The 19475-nt window shown below is 37.6% G+C and overlaps 1 protein-coding gene across 1 annotated transcript in view; it reads right to left on the bottom strand.

The window, feature by feature from the left end:
* LOC114352563 (bicaudal D-related protein homolog) overlaps window positions 1-19475 on the bottom strand; it is a 143379-nt gene that overhangs the window by 14734 nt on the left and 109170 nt on the right. The window contains exons 2-4 of the mRNA XM_028304195.1: window positions 9945-10085; window positions 850-1005; window positions 269-442 (exon numbers count right to left, since the gene is read on the bottom strand). Coding sequence (XP_028159996.1) covers window positions 269-442; window positions 850-1005; window positions 9945-10085 — 471 coding nt within the window. The remainder of the gene's footprint in view (window positions 1-268; window positions 443-849; window positions 1006-9944; window positions 10086-19475) is intronic.

Genomic DNA, 19475 nt, shown 5'->3' with positions numbered 1-19475 from the left:
TAGCCAGGGTCACTCAAGATTAACTTAGAAACGTAGGGTGGCTTTAATATATCCCAGACCTGGCCATATACAAAAATAATCCTTACCTGTTCTTTTAGCTCTCCAGCGCCGTGATCCTATCATTGGCTTTGTCCAGCTGCTGCATGCAGCAACCTCATGAGGTTGTCCTTGTCATGGAGGGAGGTCGTGAGCCTCCTCTCAAGTTCTGCGCGCTTGTCGCTGACCTACATTAGTAGCACTTTTCAGGGTAGTTGCTGTAGATCCTCACCTGTTCCTTCAGCTGCCTCTCCAGCGCCGTGATCCTATCATTGGCTTCGTCCAGCTGCTGCATGAGGTTGTCCTTGTCATGGAGGGAGGTCGTGAGCCTCCTTTCCAGTTCTGCACGCTTGTCGCTAACCAGCGCTAATTCTGCTTTGAGGGACTCCAGGCTTTGCACGTGGTCCTGTGGAGGAAAAAAGAAAAATGAAGTTTTGACCAATATTTTGTAAGTGTTTGGCACGTATGACCGTCAAAATGTAGCGATTTGACTATACCTAATAGAGTTCCTTTTAGTTTAATTATTGGTGGTATACTTTCGTCGCAATTCGTTATCAATTCGTAATCTATTGCAATTAGTTAAGTTACTAACAATATCACAAAGTTTTTATTACTCCAAATCGACGGATTAGCAAGCTGAAGTGGCAATGGCCAGGGCGATAGCCGAACGGTGAAGGAGGCAGACTGGCCGACTCGTGAACCGGGGAACGCGGATTCGGTCCCCGCCGTCGCTCGACTATTGTGGTGAGCTCACTCGTGACACAAGCATTTATTTCGCTTTACTAAGGGCTAACGGGACTCTTAAAAAAATACCTGGAGACTGGTCTTCCTCATCGAACACTGGTCCTTGAGGCCTTCCAGCTGCGCCATGAGCTGTGCTTCTGTGGCCGACGACTCCTTCAGCTGTGCTGTGAGCCGCGAGTTCTGTGCTGTGAGTTCTGCTATCAGACTGGCTTTTTCTTCATCGCGCTGTGGACAAAAAAGTTTGATTAGTATAAAGACTCATAAAAAATTCATTTATTTTCTGCAAGTAGGCTTTGAAAAAACACTTTTACACGTCACAGTATTAACCCTACCACTGCTTCGGGAATCGGGACAGTAAATGGACCAGTATTGAGAAGTAGCGCAACTCAGTCGGAGATAAACGACAAAAAATCTAACTCTTATGATCATCAACAGGTAATTTAGTCTCCATTGCAGGAGTATGATCCTCTCTACTTTATCACAGGCAAAAGGAAGGATTGGGTTTATACTCCCCAAGCTGGCTAGACAGGTTACAGAGCGACAATTCCCATGTTTCGTTCCCACCGCTGCAACTCCTGTGTAGCCAGGATCTACAGGTTGACAGTCAATAAAAACCCAACCATTGGAGGTTAGGGTTACGTTACCTTTAGACATCAATGGGAAGAGTGAGGATGGTTCTATTCTATACTGCCACCAGACTTGTAAATTATTTTTACACGTGTCTATTATAGAAGTACCAATATTGGTCTAAGTATTTCAGAGAATAATTCCTAATCAAGCGTGACCATTTGGTTTCGTATTAGCAAGTTGCATCCAATACCCAATAATGACTTGACTTCATCATCAATATTTGCTTTTCCTGACTTAATCTATTGCGTTGTTCAAAACAAACTCGTTGGGTTCAGACAGAACCGTGAAACAAACACCAAGCGTAGTTAATCCTGTTAACAAGTGTAACGGAATCTTCATTCTTCAAAAATAGATCTTAGTTTTTACTATTAGAGTCCATATTCAAGAGAACTTAAACATCAGCTTCAACAAAGACCTTATTGACAACCGAAAATGAGTCTTCGTCGTTTAAGTTTAGAGTCTGAATTGAGGTAAGGTGCTCAAAGGTTTCATCCGAGCCTGGAAGGACGCCAGTGGCCGTGACGGTGGATCTTGCGACATACAGTTGCCACAAGAGGGTTATGATAATGACCATTAAAAGACCAGAATAATCGAGATTATTCACCGATTATTATTTGGATCGATATACCTTGGGCAATATTAAATTTGGAAAGTCCACATCAGGCCAGCGCTCATTCACTGTCCGTCTGTAAAATGAAAACTATTAATAATATGTCATTTTCGGATATTAAAACACAAATTAGATAATGCACCATCAGGGATACGAAGTTTCGAACAAAAACCCTTTATTTCATTAAATATGTTTCTTGTTGGTAAGCAGCATGCGGAGGGATTTTTTTTAGTCATTTTCGCATATTCAGCGTATTACGGATTACTGAACTTAAGAAAATTCAGTTATTCTGAAACCACACTGTTTCATATTCTATCCCTTCCTATTCATTCCATCCTTGTCTCTCGTGTAGGAAGGATTCTAAAACTTGACCACCAGCAAAAAGTCCCAAGGGAAAGGTTGGCTCTGTCATTGCCCCGCAACGATATCACTCATTATCAGGATATCATTAACTTAGGTACAGTCAGCGTGCAATAGTTCGTGATCGTGACACACAAAGTGGCCAAATACATAGTCGACAACACAACCTTATTCCAATTGTAACAAAGACGTGTTGCGAACTTATTGTCTACTTTGTATGTCACGAACATAGAGATAAAGAGAGATGCCAACTAATGCGCTGAGTTCGAAACTCAGTGTCGCATTAGAAATTGACACATACAAAGTATTCAAAATAATTATGTGCTCATTATCCACTGCGGTATCAGTACTCAACGTTCGAATAATCTTTAGTAGTACGCAAGCAATGTAAACTGTTTACAATATGACGTCTGCAGCAATATGTTCTGTTTTTGGTCAAATTGTTGCGACACCGGCCCCGCCCCCTTGTCACATTTCCCTTTAGTTTCTGTGATCTGTGGTCACGTGAAGTATTTGACACTGACTGTGTTAATCGTCTCATCGCTATAATGACGTTGCAACTCCCGCGCATCCGAGCCATTTCTCGGCTGGCTGAGCGCTGTCCGAACTGTCAAATTAGCAGTCAACAGTCGGAGGATGGAGGGAAGGCCGGAGGATGCCGACGTCCGACTCTTTATTGACACTTTCTATTATCAACCTTGAGGGATAGAGAGGGTTTTTATGAACTTGAGGACGGCGATTGAGGGGTAGAGAGGGGCCTTTTTAAATGTCTGTTGACACATAGTCACGTCACGACTATTATATTATCAGTCTCGAAAAGGTAATTAATTTGTGTATTAATTATGAGAATAAGTTAACGGATTATGCCTCGGGATCCGCAAAAAAAATGAGCAGTTGGCAAATCTTAAAACTCTACTAAATTACCCTTATTTTTATAACATTTTATAAAACTTACAGTACCCTAAGTATGTTGTTAATGTCTTTGTCATTTAATTTCTCTCGAATAGGCTGTGGTACTGATGCAAAAACCCGATGAAAATGCAATATTATGTCAAGACAACATCGTAAAGGTAGCAGGAAAGCGCTGGACGCCGTCCGCTACCAACCGGGCAACATGGAAAGCATTGAGGGAGGCCTATGTTCAGCAGTGGACGTCCTATGGCTTAAATGATGATGATGTCAAGATGGACAAAATTGAAAGCAATTATTAAACACAGCCGTAATGGGCCAAGAAAATTCCATAAATTCGAAACAATGTTATTGTTTACAATCGGCAAACAAAACGGCACTATCTTAACGGCCAGCCGATTAAAACAAGTAGAAATCGATGTTGATTAGCCAATCCTTCGGAGTTGTTTAGGTGCGGCTAATTGGCTAATTGTCCCTGGAAGTGTAAGCTTTGTTGGTACACAGAAAAGAGAGATCAGCCGGCCAATCGCTGTCATTTATTAACAATATTATTTTGAGAATCAGCATTTTTATTTGCGTAAAATTTGGTAGCAGATATCTATCTAAATATATATGCATTATCTATCTAAATATATGTATATCCGGTCTTTGTGGAAATCCTTGGGGGAGGCCTTTGTCCAGCAGTGGACGTCTTTCGGCTGAAACGACGACGACGATATATGCATAACTTAAAGGTGATTGACTGACTGACTGACTGACTGACATAGTGATCTATCAACGCACAGCCCAAACCACTGGACGGATCAGGCTGAAATTTGGCATGCAGGTAGATGTTATGACGTAGGCATCCGCTAAGAAAGGATTTTACGAAACTCCACCCCTAAGGGGGTAAAACGGGATCCATGCGTACAAAGTCGCGGGCGGTTGCTAGTTTTTTATAACCCGCCTCCGTGAGGAAGAGGGTTATTACTAAAATGTTAACAGCATTGAAATGTTTCGGCAGTGTTGACGTGTTTTACTCTGGGCTGCATCCTTAAAGGTTTCTATTTTAATTAGTTAATTACTTTAGTTCATTTGTGACTCTGTAAATTCTGCCTTTGTAAAAACTAAATAATTTTCTTTTTACATTTATAGTGTTACAAACACGCTCAATTCATGTTGAGATATTGGCTCTTAACAAGGAGGATACTATGTTTATAATAGTGGAGAGCTAAGGTAATAAATCATAACATTCGATGGTTGGTTGGTTTCAGGTTGATTGGTTTTGGTCTAGATTTAAAATGGACACTACATCCTCATCGTACAAGCATCTGACACAGATTGGTTCTCATTAACTTACAGTTTGTGGTCATGGTTACGATTAATCGGATTTCTATAATGTGTAGTGCAGATTCCATAAAGTTAACGATTCATCATCAGTGTACCTACCATGAGTTTACGTTAGGTGTGCTCGCTAGCGAGTACGTCAAAAATCTCTATGAAGATTTTGTTTCTTGAAAGTAGCCACTAGGGGCGCTGCACAATGTGTCATACAATTAATGTCATTTTTTTACGCAGTCGCTAGCGAGCACACCTAACGTAAACTCATGGTAAGCGCACAGGTCATTAAGGCTGGGTTGCACCATCTTACTTTACCGTTGACAAGTCAAAGTTAGGTGGTGCAACTCAGCCTAAGTCTCAACTACACGGACCTTCATTAATTTACCAGAAAGCAAATGAAAGATTCTTTACATTGGCCAGACAGATCGAGGAAGACTGATGTCTATTTTTTTAGCCTTATACGACACTCAGAAAAGGAATGGCACATAGCTCGTGGAGTCGATGGCCGTTGGGGGGACAGAAAAGTTCTCGAGTGGCGACCATGGGCCGGAAGACGTAACGTTGGCAGGCCTTACACTAGGTGGACCGACGATCTGGTGAAGGTCGCGGGTTGAACCTGGATGCCGCGATGCCGGACCGGACCGGTCGTTGTGGAAATGCTTGGGGGAGGCCTTTGTCCAGCAGTGGACGTCATTCGGCTGAAACAGCTGTGGCAATAATCTACTCTGCCAGAACTTTTCATACTTTTTTTTGTAAATAAAATACATTTTTACTGAAATTGACAACATTTTTTTTATCGCGGATAGGTAAGCTAACGTTGTTATGAGCTGGCCGTTTTCCCCGCTCTGCCATGGGGTGTCTAGCACGCTACAGTGCTCATATTTCGAAGTCATTACGTCATTGGACGACTGATGGCCTTGACTTTGCGATGCGATGCGTCACTGGTTAAAACTGAAAGTTGCGTGAGGTGTAAATACCTGTTACCTAGTAAAAAGCTACTATCAACATAACTAGTATCCGTGTATGAGAAAACTGTCTATTACTTTTGTAGAGCGGCGCAGGACCGTTGTTAGTTTAGTTTAGTGATTTAAGAAATGTTAGATTATAAGCCTAATCTTGTAATTAAATTAAATAAATAAATAAATAAAATAAATAGTGGAAATCCTTGGGGAGGAGGCCTTTGTCCATAGTGGACGTCTTTCGGCTGAAACGAACGAACGAACGAACTTTTGTAGAGTCAAATTAATTACTCATCATTTGTCTACTACAACTATTCCTTTGCAATTTTTTCAACAAGCTTCAAACAGAAAATGTAAAATTTATTAGGATTTAAAATTATACTCTTGTATAAATTTGTGTTTTTGTAACACAGATTGAGAAAAATCAATAACCCTAGCTCAAGGTAAAAAACATATTTACAGCTGAAAAATCAATATCAATACAACAACTCCTAAAACACTCAACAAATAAATAACAATAAATCCAGTGACATTAAATAACAATTTAGGTGATAGGTGATTCATCTTTATTGGATGATAAAACAAAATAAATAAAATTATGTCACATCACTCAATTTCAGTCAACAAAGTAAGACAAAAACCTTAATTCATCTTAAAATTATATTCTTAATTTTAAATTATGACAAGATCTTAATAAAACGTCTTGCATCTCCTTTCACAGTGACAGTTTAATAAGGCAAAACAAGTTGTCATTTGTCAAATGGACAGGTCATTTACCATAGTGAAGAGTGGAGACGGCTCCGGCAGAGTAGAAAAGGACCTTCCCGTATGTCGTAAGAGGCGACTAAGGCCCAGAACAGACGGTGAAACGCAACTGCAACGAAACTGCACCTGCTAGTTACTTTTGAGTTGCATCTAAGTTTCTGCCATAGCGTCCGTTGAGAGACCACACATGACGCGACCAGTTTGAAACTTTCAGTTTCAGTTTCATTCATCAGAATCATCAGAAAGTTGCAGTTGCGTTTCACCGTCTGTTCTGGGCCTAAGGGATATACAGGGTGGAAACGATAAGTGATCTCACTCGATTATTTCTAAACTATACAAGATATTCAAAAACTGGTTACTGATCCTGAAAGTCCTTCACGAGGTCTATCCAACGGTACCAATAATAGGTTACAAAATAAACTGGATCTATCCGAAAATTCAAAGTTTTCAGTTTCCACACATTTAGTACTGCCACAGTCATGGCATCCATGTCTTGATAATATTATACAAGTAAAGCCTAAAGCCAATGTTTTCCATGAATAATTTTAAATAAGAATGCAATTTACTAGTTCATTTTAAGTGTTTATTATTAAAAAAAAAATACACTTCTAATATTGTGTGGCTGGCATACATTTAGTATGGCGGCTGAAAACATTAAATTTTCGGATAGATCCAGTTAATTCTGTAACCTATTACCGTTTGAAAGAGCTCGTGAAGCACTTTCAGGATCAGTAACCAGTTTTTCGATATCTTGTATAGTTTAAAAATAATCGAGTGAGATCACTTATCGTTTCCACCCTGTATATGCGAACTTCAGGCTTTTCCAAGCCGTCTGGTGAGTTTTGCTTTTGGTAAATAAGAGAAGAGTCGTCCTCCTGCAGAGGACATCTAAAATGGCCTTATGATAATGTATACTAAAGCCTGGTCCGTGAGCACGTAGGCTTTAGTAGGTAAACATCGTTATTGAAGAATGGTACAATTTTGCATTCAACGTAAAAAAATATCCAATGGTAGAGTTATTTTTTTGATAGGTTCCAGATTCGATTTCCCTACCTGAATTTCAGTACCACATATCGGCGGGTGCTGAGAAGTAGCGCAAGAAACTCTGTATCTTTTCAGCCTTTTATTTATTATAGGAAATACTTACAGTCTATAAAATAGGTGTAGTAAGTAATAATAATAATAAAAATAAGTAGGAGCTATATACATAGATAGAGTTCTTTTACACCTTTCCATTCACTGTATAGCTAAAAATTTTCAGGAGAGACACTAATCCATGCGCATTTCTTTACGTGCAATACTGAAGCACTAGTTTTCTTTTACTATGTCAATACTATACTATAGTGAGAGAAACGTTTGCCGTGCTTCTATGTCGTTTAGAACATATAATTGGCCAACGCCCGGTTATAGCGCTTATTAGCTGCTTGAGTGGTTGACGGGAACGCTCAAAGCATTGTTATTTATAATAAGTTTATTTCTACACTAGTAACTCTTAATACCGTAATAGCAAAAAATCTGATTTTCGTAAAATACAGCTCTAACTACATAAACGTGATAAACGTGAATCGTTCAACCTACTTCAGCTGAATTTATCATAGTACCACTCGTAACCCAATCTTCTTCTTCTTCTTGTTGTGTCCACTACAAACCTACACAGCGTCGGCCCCAAACTCCGCCACAAGAGTGTTTTGATAAGGGCCTACGTATATTTACAAAGAATTTGGATTTTTAATACTAATTAAGAACCTCCTACTTTTATTAAGTCACAGTACAATAACTTTAATGTAATAACATAATGACTAATAGCAATTGGTTCACTATTAAATAAAACGTAGTGACTGATGTCCAAATCAATATAAAAACTAATAAATCAGTCAACCTCTGAAACACGAAATCGTATTTTTAATCAATCACATTGATTTAAGCCTGCAAAGTGACAATGTCTCAACACTCAACCAAACTTGGGACAAGCAATAAAGTAACAATTAATTATTGAAAAATGAACCTAGTTAATTCAAGTCTTAAACCAAAGAACCAGTGGACTAATAAAGTGGATTAGCTCGTGTATTCTTATAAAAGAAAGCCTCAGTTTCCTAAAGTGAAAACCATCCTCCTCCTCTTATGTTCTGATTAATTTCGTTGTGGGTCCAATGACAGTTTAACTTTTCTGCGAGACAAACTTGACCTTCACTGGTTGGGTTTTAATTAGCGGTCAAGCTGTAGATCCTGTCTACACAGAAGTTACAGTGGGAACGAGAGGTGGGAATAGTCCCGTAACGATTGTCAAATTGATTTAAATCTGCAATGTGACAATGACGCGTGACATGGACTGTCAACCAAACTGTTTTTACTGGCGGTCAGCGGTCAAGCTATAGATCCTGGATACACAGGAGTAGCAGCAGTGGGAACGAGAGGTGTAAATAGCCCCTTATAAAAAACTATAAGCCAACATTAAGTAATCATGTAGAAAATCTTATCAAGCCCGCATAATAACGTTTGAAAAACTCTGCCCTTGACTTACTTTGAGAAGTTCTTTTTCAATGTTAATTACCGACCACTAAACACAGATTTTCGGCAGCAATTTGCCGCTATAAGGTCAGGGTACAACCATTGTTTCTGTTGGGAGGTTAATAAAACTGGGTGGTATATCAAATAAGCAACGTAATTGTAGACTAACATTATTTGTTCATCATCATCGTTTCAGCCATAGGACAGCCACTACTGAACATAGGCCTTCCCCAACGATTTCCAGTATCAGTATTTACGTATTTGATTGAAAAAGAGGCTGACAAAAGTGACTGAGTTTCTTCCGCCATTTCTTCTCAGCGCCAGCCAATATGTTGTCCCGAAGTGGTGGCAGGGCAAGTTATTTGGGACGCGTATATGTGCCCTGGAAAGGGCCCCAAGTGCTGAATAAAAGATTTGTATTTGTATTTATTTTGTGATCTCTTTTCTAGATCCGTCCTTTAATTATGTATCAAGCGTAGATATGCGGCTTTGTCGAATCGAAATAACTTGTCTCATGTGCAGTCTGAGAAATTGCTTGAACAACAACTTTATTTGAGTTTGATCTAATATATGTAGAAAACATTCAATATAAACTTTTGTTTATGTAGAGTAAAATATTTTTTTATAAATCTTTTGTTATACATATTTTATGATTCATAACAAAATGTTTTAATCACCGTTTGAAATATTAACAACTGGTTGTCTCTAGACAGTGCGATCGATCGCATAATAAATATTAAATACTATTGTAAACCCTGACAAAAGCGAATTTAGTTTCATAAGATGAGGTAGGGCGCTGATAAAACTATACTGGGACGTGTATACGTGCTTTTTAAAAACCAAATTGCAATAAATAACGACTTTTATCATTACTCTTAGGCCCGGTTTTCACCAAGGCGGAGTAGAACAGAGAAAAGCGGAGAAGTGTCGTCGGGCGGACGAATCTTTCTATAGAATTTGACAGCGGCGGCGCCGTGCCGAGCGGAGATGTGCGGAGCGGAGAAGAGATGTGATTTGGTTATTCAAAACACTTCTCCGCTCCGCTCCGCTTTGTTGGAAACCGGGCGTCAATTTTTAGAATATTAAAGTACCTATATCCTTACCTGTTTAACCGATGTGTCCCGTGAGTCGATCTTGGCAGTGAGTTCTCTGATGTCGTTCTGCAGTTCCAGTAGCCGCGCCTCATATTCTCCTTGTTCTGTGTCCAGTCGTCTCCTCAGCAGGTGTTTCTCTTGCTCCAACTCCTGAGGAGAGAAAGGGACGGTGAGTATTCGTTGCTTGTTGATTTCAGTAGTTATTGGGAGGAAAACTAACAAATGGTAGAGATGGTAAGTACAAATTTTTATGCGGTAATTCATGCAAAATCGTACTTATTGACGATGTAGTGGCATGCATCGTAGCTAAAATTCCAGACAATACACAAAGGTAGGACATATTTTTAACTTTTTTAAAACCTACTTTATTCTTCCTTGTGGATAATGTATAAAGGTTTTGTTTTTTTAACTCATTTCGTAGCAGTTTTGTCAACTTATCATAAGTTCTTCTTTATCAAATTATCATCTTCAACCCTCGTTGTAGCACGTTGCTTGCGAAGCCGTGACGTGATTTATACGATACGCGACATACGATGGTGCAAACGTCGTGTGAAACGTCATGTCAAGATTTCGTAACGCATTTTTGTATGATAGCCCTAAAATCTGTCCACGAAATAAAGCTACATTTAATCAGTTTTACTGAATCTAAGATATTCCATTCACCGATTTGATAATTGGTCCACATAAGGCACAAAGACTCGGTTGAATCGAAACTAAACAATGCATAATATCCTTTGTCGGTATTAAGACAATAAGTATAGTTTACTGAACTAGTGGTGTGCCTTGACTCGCTTGCGAACGAGCTAAGACAATAGTTAATCGTAGGCCGTTAGGAAGTCAGATTGGGTTAAATATCAAGTTATAATACAGGTTATAAAGTCAGTGGACTAGTGGAGATTCAACTCAGAGGGACACAGGTATTTATTTAGTTTGTTTGTTCGTTCGTTTCAGCCAAATGAGGTCCACTGCTGGACAAAGGGCTCCCCCAAGGTTTTCCACAATGAACGGTCCTGCGCTGCCCACATCCAGGCTCATCCCGCGACCTTTACCAGATTGTCGGTCCACCTAGTAGGAGGCCTGCCCACTCTACCTCTTCCAGGCCGTGGTCGCCATTCGAGAACTTTCCTGTCCCAACGGCCATCGTCTCTACGATAGTCATTTAGTTTGTAGGGATGTTTCCTGGGTCAAAAAGCAAGAGTTTTAATTAGTCCGTCAGTTAACTTATCAAAAAATACTCTACACGTATTTTTCACTTTTTCAAACTAATGAAAATTTAAAGAGAAAGCGCGCCAAAGTTCATAAGAAGAGGCCCGTGACGTCAATGCTTGCATAAAAGTGCCGCACGTTGGAACTTCAACGCACCATAACTATGTAATTATTTGTTAGATTGACAAATAAAAATATGTGTCCAATATTTTTTGATATTAAACAAAAACTAACTAAAACTATTAGACTAAGACTAAAAAAATTTTTTTAGGAAACTAGCCTATTACGTAGGACATAAGGCGACCATTAAAAGCATTCAGAATTGCTTTGTGAATTTGTTCCCAGTTTGGGAAATGCAGGCTTGAGAAATGAAGATGACTTGTAATTGATTTCATTCCTTTAATTTAGGAAGTTTTTCGAGGAATATTATAAGTTACATTACATCTTGTCTTGTCCTTCTTCCAAATCTATATCCTACCTATTTGTAAGCTTCTTCGCGATAGTAAAATAAAGTCGAGTAGGTACAAACTTAAATACGAGTAATAATAAGCACTAAGTAGAGTACGGATGAAATATTTTAATCTCTTCCACTATGGAAATTAAAAACTCAATACAATCATATACGCTTAGATGCGACTGTAATCAAGAGCGATTCCCATGCTTTTTCTTTCAAAAAGAAGTTATAATGTCAATGATAAATTGATATGATAGCTTGGTAAGATTCATTATCTTGGAACACTACTTGAATAAAGCCAATGTACTCGTATTTTCTCACTACTTATAAACATTAATTCAGTCTTGTTCTCATGTACCCGAATCGTCTTTGCACTTTCTTGCACCATAAATCATAACTCTTTAGTCTATGCTTTCTGACGTTCAGCCATAGACAATAGATGGGAAACAAACAAAATGGCTGGCGGAAGTCGTCTTTGTTCTTCCGCTGCGGAAATTCAGTTTTTTAGTCATAGACCTTAATTAAAGCGCTCGGTGAGACTAATCGAAACCATTGTTTTACACATTTGGCTGTTGATAATTTTATGGCTTTTTGCAAATGCGACAATGAATGAGTAACACACCTACTGTGTTAGATACACAGATTCCTAGAAAAAACACCTTATATGAATTTGCATGTAGATTTTTGCCCCCTTATTTATAAAAAGTTACACAGTTGTTGAACACTGTTTTAAAATGACATTTCCATACTAAACGTCACTTTAAAACACTGTTCAACGAGCGTGTAAGTTTTATTAGTAAGGGGGTTGGTGGTTTAGAAATGAGATAATTGGATTTTACGATCCAAAGGGATAGGGTTCTATTACCAGATTAAGATGATGATAATTTTAAGATGTCGCTTTCTAGGGCTGGGTAACACCATCTTACTTTAACTTTGACAAACGTCAAAAATCTGTTTAACTCCATACAAAAAGCACCGGTTATTGTTATTGTTACGGTTAAAATAAGGTGGTGAAACTCAGCCTAGATTTTTCTAATTATTGTTAAACCAATTCTTATTCAACCAAAAGCAAAAGTAGAGGCTCAAAGTAAATATTACCTAATTACCTATTACATATCAGAAAACAAAACATAAACATACTTTTAAACGACTATTATCAAGGAATAAATGCTTGTACTCATAACACTAACATTCGCTCTCATCGGGATTCGAACCCGTGACTATGACGTAGTACGTGATCCACCAGGCTATGTGGCCATCAATCCAACATGTCTCTGATATTTTTATCATAACAAATTAATAAGTAGAAGAGAACTCAAATGAACGCAAGTCTTTTGTTTAAATTGAATAGTGGATTATAATATGCAAATTAATAACAGACTGTCTGTACAAATATTGATCGTCTCATGATGTAAAAGAACCTTGCTGAAAGAAAAAAGAATTTCGTACGTCACTTCGACTGCAACTGTTCAAACATTGTAATGCGATTACATTTTATCAATACAATATTGTTTTCAAATATATTTATGCGTCACTGTAAACCATCCGAAAATTTAGTAAAATTAAATAAATTAAAATTTTCCACGCTTTTTTTCTGTGCAATAAATCGTGAAAATTGGCGCGAATATTAAAAATCATCATTTATTGTCGCTTTTCAATTGTTTTCGAGTGTGTTCTTTTTCTAAACTGTTGACACTTATTTTAAACACGTTCCATAGCGGCCAGTAGCATAGCACTAAAGAGAACCGATTACATTAGTACCGGCTGTTTTATGAATAAACCAGTCGATTATTCAGTTCTGTTTTAGTAAAAAAAAATAACTTAAACGAAAGTGAAATTGAAATAAAACTTCGATTGCATTTTTATGCGGTGTTATGATAACGCAGCGTGGAAATAATGAGATAAGGCAGTTAATTGGGAATTTCACTTCTTTCTTATATCACAAAATAAAATGTGTGAACAAAAGTGAATTTGTCTAATCCTAAGAACATTATGCGAAAGTAATTTTGTCCGTCTGTTAGCTATTTACACCTAAACCGCTGAGCCAATTTGAATCACTTTTGGTATAACGATAGATTAAACGTAACAGAAGGGAAGGCTTAGGAACTTACTCTTATTTGCAAATAAAACACTTGAAGGGTATAAAACTTAGTAGATCATAATATCATCATTTATTCTCTAATACGAATCCGTGACGTCCCAAGTTTGCTAACTAATTACTATTTAACTATTGATTTCAAAGCGGCTACATAAAATTTAAAAGTTAATTGAAAACTGAAGTTTTCCGTGCTAAATTGAGTAATTTTTAAATATTGTGTAGTCTTTATTAATCTGGATTAAAATTAAAATAAGTTCATCGTTCTGGTACAATAAACTAATCAATTATATCGTTTTAAATTAAATTAAACATATATATTATGTTACAATTCAAACCGACTGGCAAAGTTAAACTTATATTTCATGTTAAGCACTAACGCAATTAAGCTGTATATTATCGAGTTGATCAATTTTATTAAAAAGTATTAAAAAATATTTATTTCAATTTACAGTCCACATTATTTATGTTTAAGAAGGTAAAAACGATATTTTCCACAGGCAACACCTTATTATGACTTAAATCTCTACTGGCAACACACAATTCACTGTCAAAGGGCAGATGTCAAAGGTCCCGTAATCAGACAGCATCAAGAGAACGGTGTCCCGTTTTCTTTATGGAATTAGAATCAGAATAATGATATGATGATAGACTGTCAATGCATGAAATATGTATAGTCAAACGACTCAAACGTCAAGTGGCAAAAATCTAAACTAAAAACTCAGCATTGATAGTACCCTCCTGTTAATAAATAATAATATGGGAGAATTCTGTGTTGATCAACGTGGCAAATATTGGAATTGTCAGCCCAGTATGAGATAGTAGCACCCTCCTGTCAATGTCATAATATCTGGGACACTTCCGTGTTGTCCAAATATTAAACTAAGAGCTACTGAACGCCAGACCTACGTTATTTTATAAAGACTGAAAGTTTTTCAGCGCATGCTTCCAATAAGAACCACGGGCATACATGAAGTTTGGGTCATCATTACGAGTATACCATAGTAGACTTTCCATTTCCATGCTTTGCAATGACAATGTCCCTTCCTTCACACTACTGACTCAGTCACGTATCAAACTCATCCTCACACGATAATTTCCTGAAACCAGGCCAACCTAAGCGAATAAAGCCCATTACCCGACATAAAAAGATGAAATCAACTCTCAGCATTCATCTCATTCTTAATTCGCTAACTGGTATGGAAATTTGACATTAGAAACGTCAGAAGCAGGTTGTCGAAAGTCATTGTCTTGTGTGAGATGCGCACGCGCCCTAGTTTATACAGTTGGTAACACATCCTGTATTTTTTTGTTGAAAAATGGTTCCTATTGCAACGAAATAAGAGCCAGTGTTTTCTTGATTTGCTGGTCTGTGCTTTGTGCTGTCAGAGATGCGTGAACCATGACCGAGTGGTAGACTTGATAGCAATGTTTTCACAATTATTACACAGTACAGTGGATGCGATCATCGGTGCAATACCTACATGTACACAGGGCAGACAAGATCGGATTTGCATTATTTCTTTGACTTTTAAAGTAATTAATATCCTTGGAAATTTTATTCAGAGCTACTACTACCAGCCTTAGTCCCAAACTAGCGAAGCTTGAGCTATGGGTACTGACTAGGTACGGATTATTTTTATAAATACCCATATACATAAAAAAAATATTGTAAATAGAATTAGCCTCTTAGAACACATATGACTGGATAGTTATCATCATCTCAGTCTACTGGGTATGGAGCTTAAGAATTATTTGAATGATACAAGTTGTATACGATTTCCTATACGATTGATACAGACAACATGACGTGAATATGAAGTGTAATTCAACAGAAATACGCGCCAAGTCCTGGTTACGTGATAAAATATTGCCCAAACTTAGGTATGAGAGTTCTACAGGGTGGAAACGATAAGTGATCTCACGCGATTAATTCTAAACTATACAAGATCGAAAAACTGATTACTGATCCTGAAAGTGCTTCACGAGCTCTTTCAAACGATATCAGTAATAGGTTACAGAATTAACTGGATATATCCGAAAATTCAATGTTTTCAGCCTCCATACTAAATGTATGCCACTGTGCCAGCCACACAATATTAGAAGTGTGTAACGCGGCAACGCTATTTTATAACGTTTATAACGTTATCGCGCGCGAACAACGCAACGTTAGTGTTATCACGCCATCTCGTCTAATAGCGAATCACGCGGAAGTATCGCGCCCTTTCCTCGGCCAATCGGCGTGAGGCAGTCCCCCCGCGCGTCTCGCGACTCACGCGGAAGCTTCTAGAAGTTTCCTTCTTCCCGGTGCGCGACGCCAACGTGAACGGTCGATTTTGAGCTAGCCTATTTTATATGTGGAAATATGTAAATTCCCATGATTGTTTGCCACGAAAAGTTTTGTTTAGTCGTAAGCTTGAGTTCAATAAATGATTATTGTGAAACCACGACTAAAAGTGTAATTTTTTTTATTTTAAATAATAAACACTTAAAATTAACTCGTAAATTGCATTGTAATTTAAAATTATTCATGGAAAACATTGGTTTTAGGCTTTACTTGCTATGATATTATCAAGACATGCGTGCCATGACTGTGGCAGTACAAAATGTATGTAAACTGGAAACATTGAATTTTCGGATAGATCCAGTTTATTTTATAACTTCTTATTGGTACCGTTGAATAGAGCTCGTGAAGCACTTTCAGGATCAGTTACCAGTTTTTGGATATCTTGTATAGTTTTTAATATTATGTGGTTTTACTAAATGTATGGAGGCTGGAAACATTGAATTTTCAGATAGATGCAGTTTATTTTGTAACCTATTATTGGTACCGTTGGATAGAACTCGTGAAGCACTTTTAGGATCAGTAATCAGTTTTTGGATATCTTGTGTAGTTTAGAAATAATCGAGTGAGATCACTTATCGTTTCAACCCTGTATGTAACGATTTCATTTTCAAAAATATGTCTTTCAGTAAAAGTTTTAATTCAATTGAGATAGCCTTTGCAGATGCGTTGTCGGTACATTGTTTAACTTAGTCTGTAGATACAGCACGTACTCCAACAATGGTTTAACCACCAAATCTACAAGGCCGATTTCAATTGTTATCAGACAATAACTGAATTGTCCTGTCGTTTCAGAGATGACATAGGGGAGACCGAAAAGAGTTGTAACAAATGTGGGTTGAAACAAAGTCAATTGCTCTGAACCGTAGAATGTTTATCGAGCTAGCAACCCCGTCGACGTATTCCAGTTTGAGCACCTAATGGCATCCGACCGAATAGCACCTGGCCTATTCCACTTAGAGCACCTATACATATAAAAATTCCACGAAAAGCACATTTTTTAACCCAGGGAAATGGACTATCCATACCTACCCCAGGGGGACGGCAGGTTATGCGGGACTCTAACCCACTAGAAACCTGGGGTGTTCAATCTGCCGCATAGTGGTCGGCGCCTGCCCATAATATTGATAGGTTCTCTAAGTGGAATAGGCCAGGTGCTATTCGTGCGGGTGCTATTTGAGCGGGTGTTAAAAATGACGTCGCGAATTCGATGCTCTTTCGACACATTAAATTGTCAGGAAGCTAACAATAACCGAATTGTCCTGTCGTTTCATATATGACACACTGCCTTATCTGTGCACTGTGTCACATTGTTTCATATTTGAGACAAAGTAACAATGCACTACTTTTTATTGTGTTATTACTTCATTTATGCGCAATGAGGGTAGTATGACAGCCATGGAACCATAGACAAAGGAGGAGAAAGTCATGGTTATTGTACCTGCAAGTTTAATGTAAAAACATGTGATCGGAAATGGTTTTCGTGATTTCTATTGAGACCCTTTTCTCATCTATATGTATATTCGAATGTAACTGTCTGTAGGTATCTGTTACTCCTTTATGCCAAAAACAGCTGAACTTATTTAGATAAAACATAGAGAGCTTAGGAGTCTGTCAAGATTAAGTTAATTTATTCGTTAAGGTGACAGCCAAAATTAGTACTTTTAGGCTGGGTTGCACCATCTTACTTTAACTTTGACAAACGTCAAAAATCTGTCAAAAGACACATGTTTTCGTTATAGTTACGGTCAAAGTTAGGTGGTGCAACTCAGGCTAAGTAGCACTTAATAAGATTCGAATTTTTGAGATTCTATGATCGAATGAACAAACAGTTTTGTTAGGTAGGGTAGACCGGGTACAATAGTACCACGGGTCAATAGTACCATCGGCGATATTTCTTCATACAAGCGACGTTAGATTGTGTGCATAGCGTCAGAATATGCGCTTTTTGTGTTTCCATCCGCTCACCAGTCGGCGGCGCTTGCGTTGAAAAACGAAGGTGTACAGGAAGGATTTTTGTTTTTTGCCCAGCCGCAGTAAGTTTTTATGTCAAATATATGAGCCCATAAGTTGCCTAATATGCTATTTGTTACCAAAGTATTGTTGTCAATAGTTTATCCAGGCTCTAAACTTTGTATCGACAGCGAATTATTGGCATTCACTGTGAAAATGACTGAATTTTAGGTGAAGTTCTCTTGACTACCTACTTGGAACAAATGTACCAGTCTCCATGGGGTCAATTGTAGCGGTACAATCAACCCCGTGGTACAATTAACCCCCGGAACCTTATTTTATACTTAACATTTTAAATTGGTTTTAAAGTACCTATACTTATAATAAAATAAGTTATTATAAAACATTCACGTGGTTATTTTACATTTTTACAATTATATTTTTATAATTATAGGCATACCTACCTACTGAAAAAATAGTTAATGTGTTTTATTAAATAAGTAGGTAGATGTCGATAAAAAGGTGATATAAGTACCTAAATGCCTACTTAAAATATTTTAATATAGGTTTCTAAAACCCTTCTGAATATGTACATTTTAGCTTTCAGTAAGACTAAGTATTTCAGTAAGTAACTAAGTATTTGAACGTTTTGTTTTAGATGCCTCGACGTAGAGTCAAAAGTACTGATCACGGATCAACGGATCTATTCCTTTATGAACAGGCTTATGAATTTTTTTTAAAAGGGCGAAGCATTAGGTAGTAGGTATGAATAAATCAGGGTCAATTGTACCATGGGTCAATTGTACCCTCATACAAAAATAGATGTTTAAGTTTTGATTATTCTATCATTGTTATTATGCTTATTGTTGTTTCAGGAGCAATATCCGAGCCAAATAAATCACATATTATGTAGAAACAGTTAGCTTTTTCGTTTTTATGGAAGAAAAGTTATTGTTTTGTTTTTAAACTTAAGTGTTGATTTTTCATACTTGTTCCTAAATATTTTCGATCTCAATTAATAAAGAATGATGATTGTAGGAGATTAAGAGTATAGTATACCAATAAAGGTGATGATTAGATAAACATAACGACTTTTATAGCCTCATATATTATTGGTACAATTGACCCGTTGTAGGGGTCAATTGTAACATGAGACATCGTACAGTTCAAACTCGTTTTTCATTAAGTATTCGAAAGAATAGTTCAACTCTGCATGCTTAAATTTGTAGCTTAGGAGTCTACTTTTTACAGCATACTAACAGAATAAGTTATATTTCATTAGATTTCTCAATATTGAACAATTTCCAAAAAATGGTACTATTGTCCCCGGTCTACCCTACCTAATTACCTCATCAGAGGTACAGTATGTACGAACTTTTATTTTATTAAAATTACCTCTACATTTAGTCATTACGAAGATGGAGCAACATCTCATGGTCGCCCCTAATGGACCACTATGTCCGCAGGAGTCCATTAAGGCTATAATTC

Source organism: Ostrinia furnacalis, unplaced genomic scaffold (assembly GCF_004193835.3).
Source record: "Ostrinia furnacalis isolate ACB-3 unplaced genomic scaffold, ASM419383v2 OfSCF1406, whole genome shotgun sequence".
In the NCBI taxonomy this organism is placed as follows: domain Eukaryota; kingdom Metazoa; phylum Arthropoda; class Insecta; order Lepidoptera; family Crambidae; genus Ostrinia; species Ostrinia furnacalis.
This window is presented reverse-complemented; position numbering and strand designations above follow the sequence as displayed.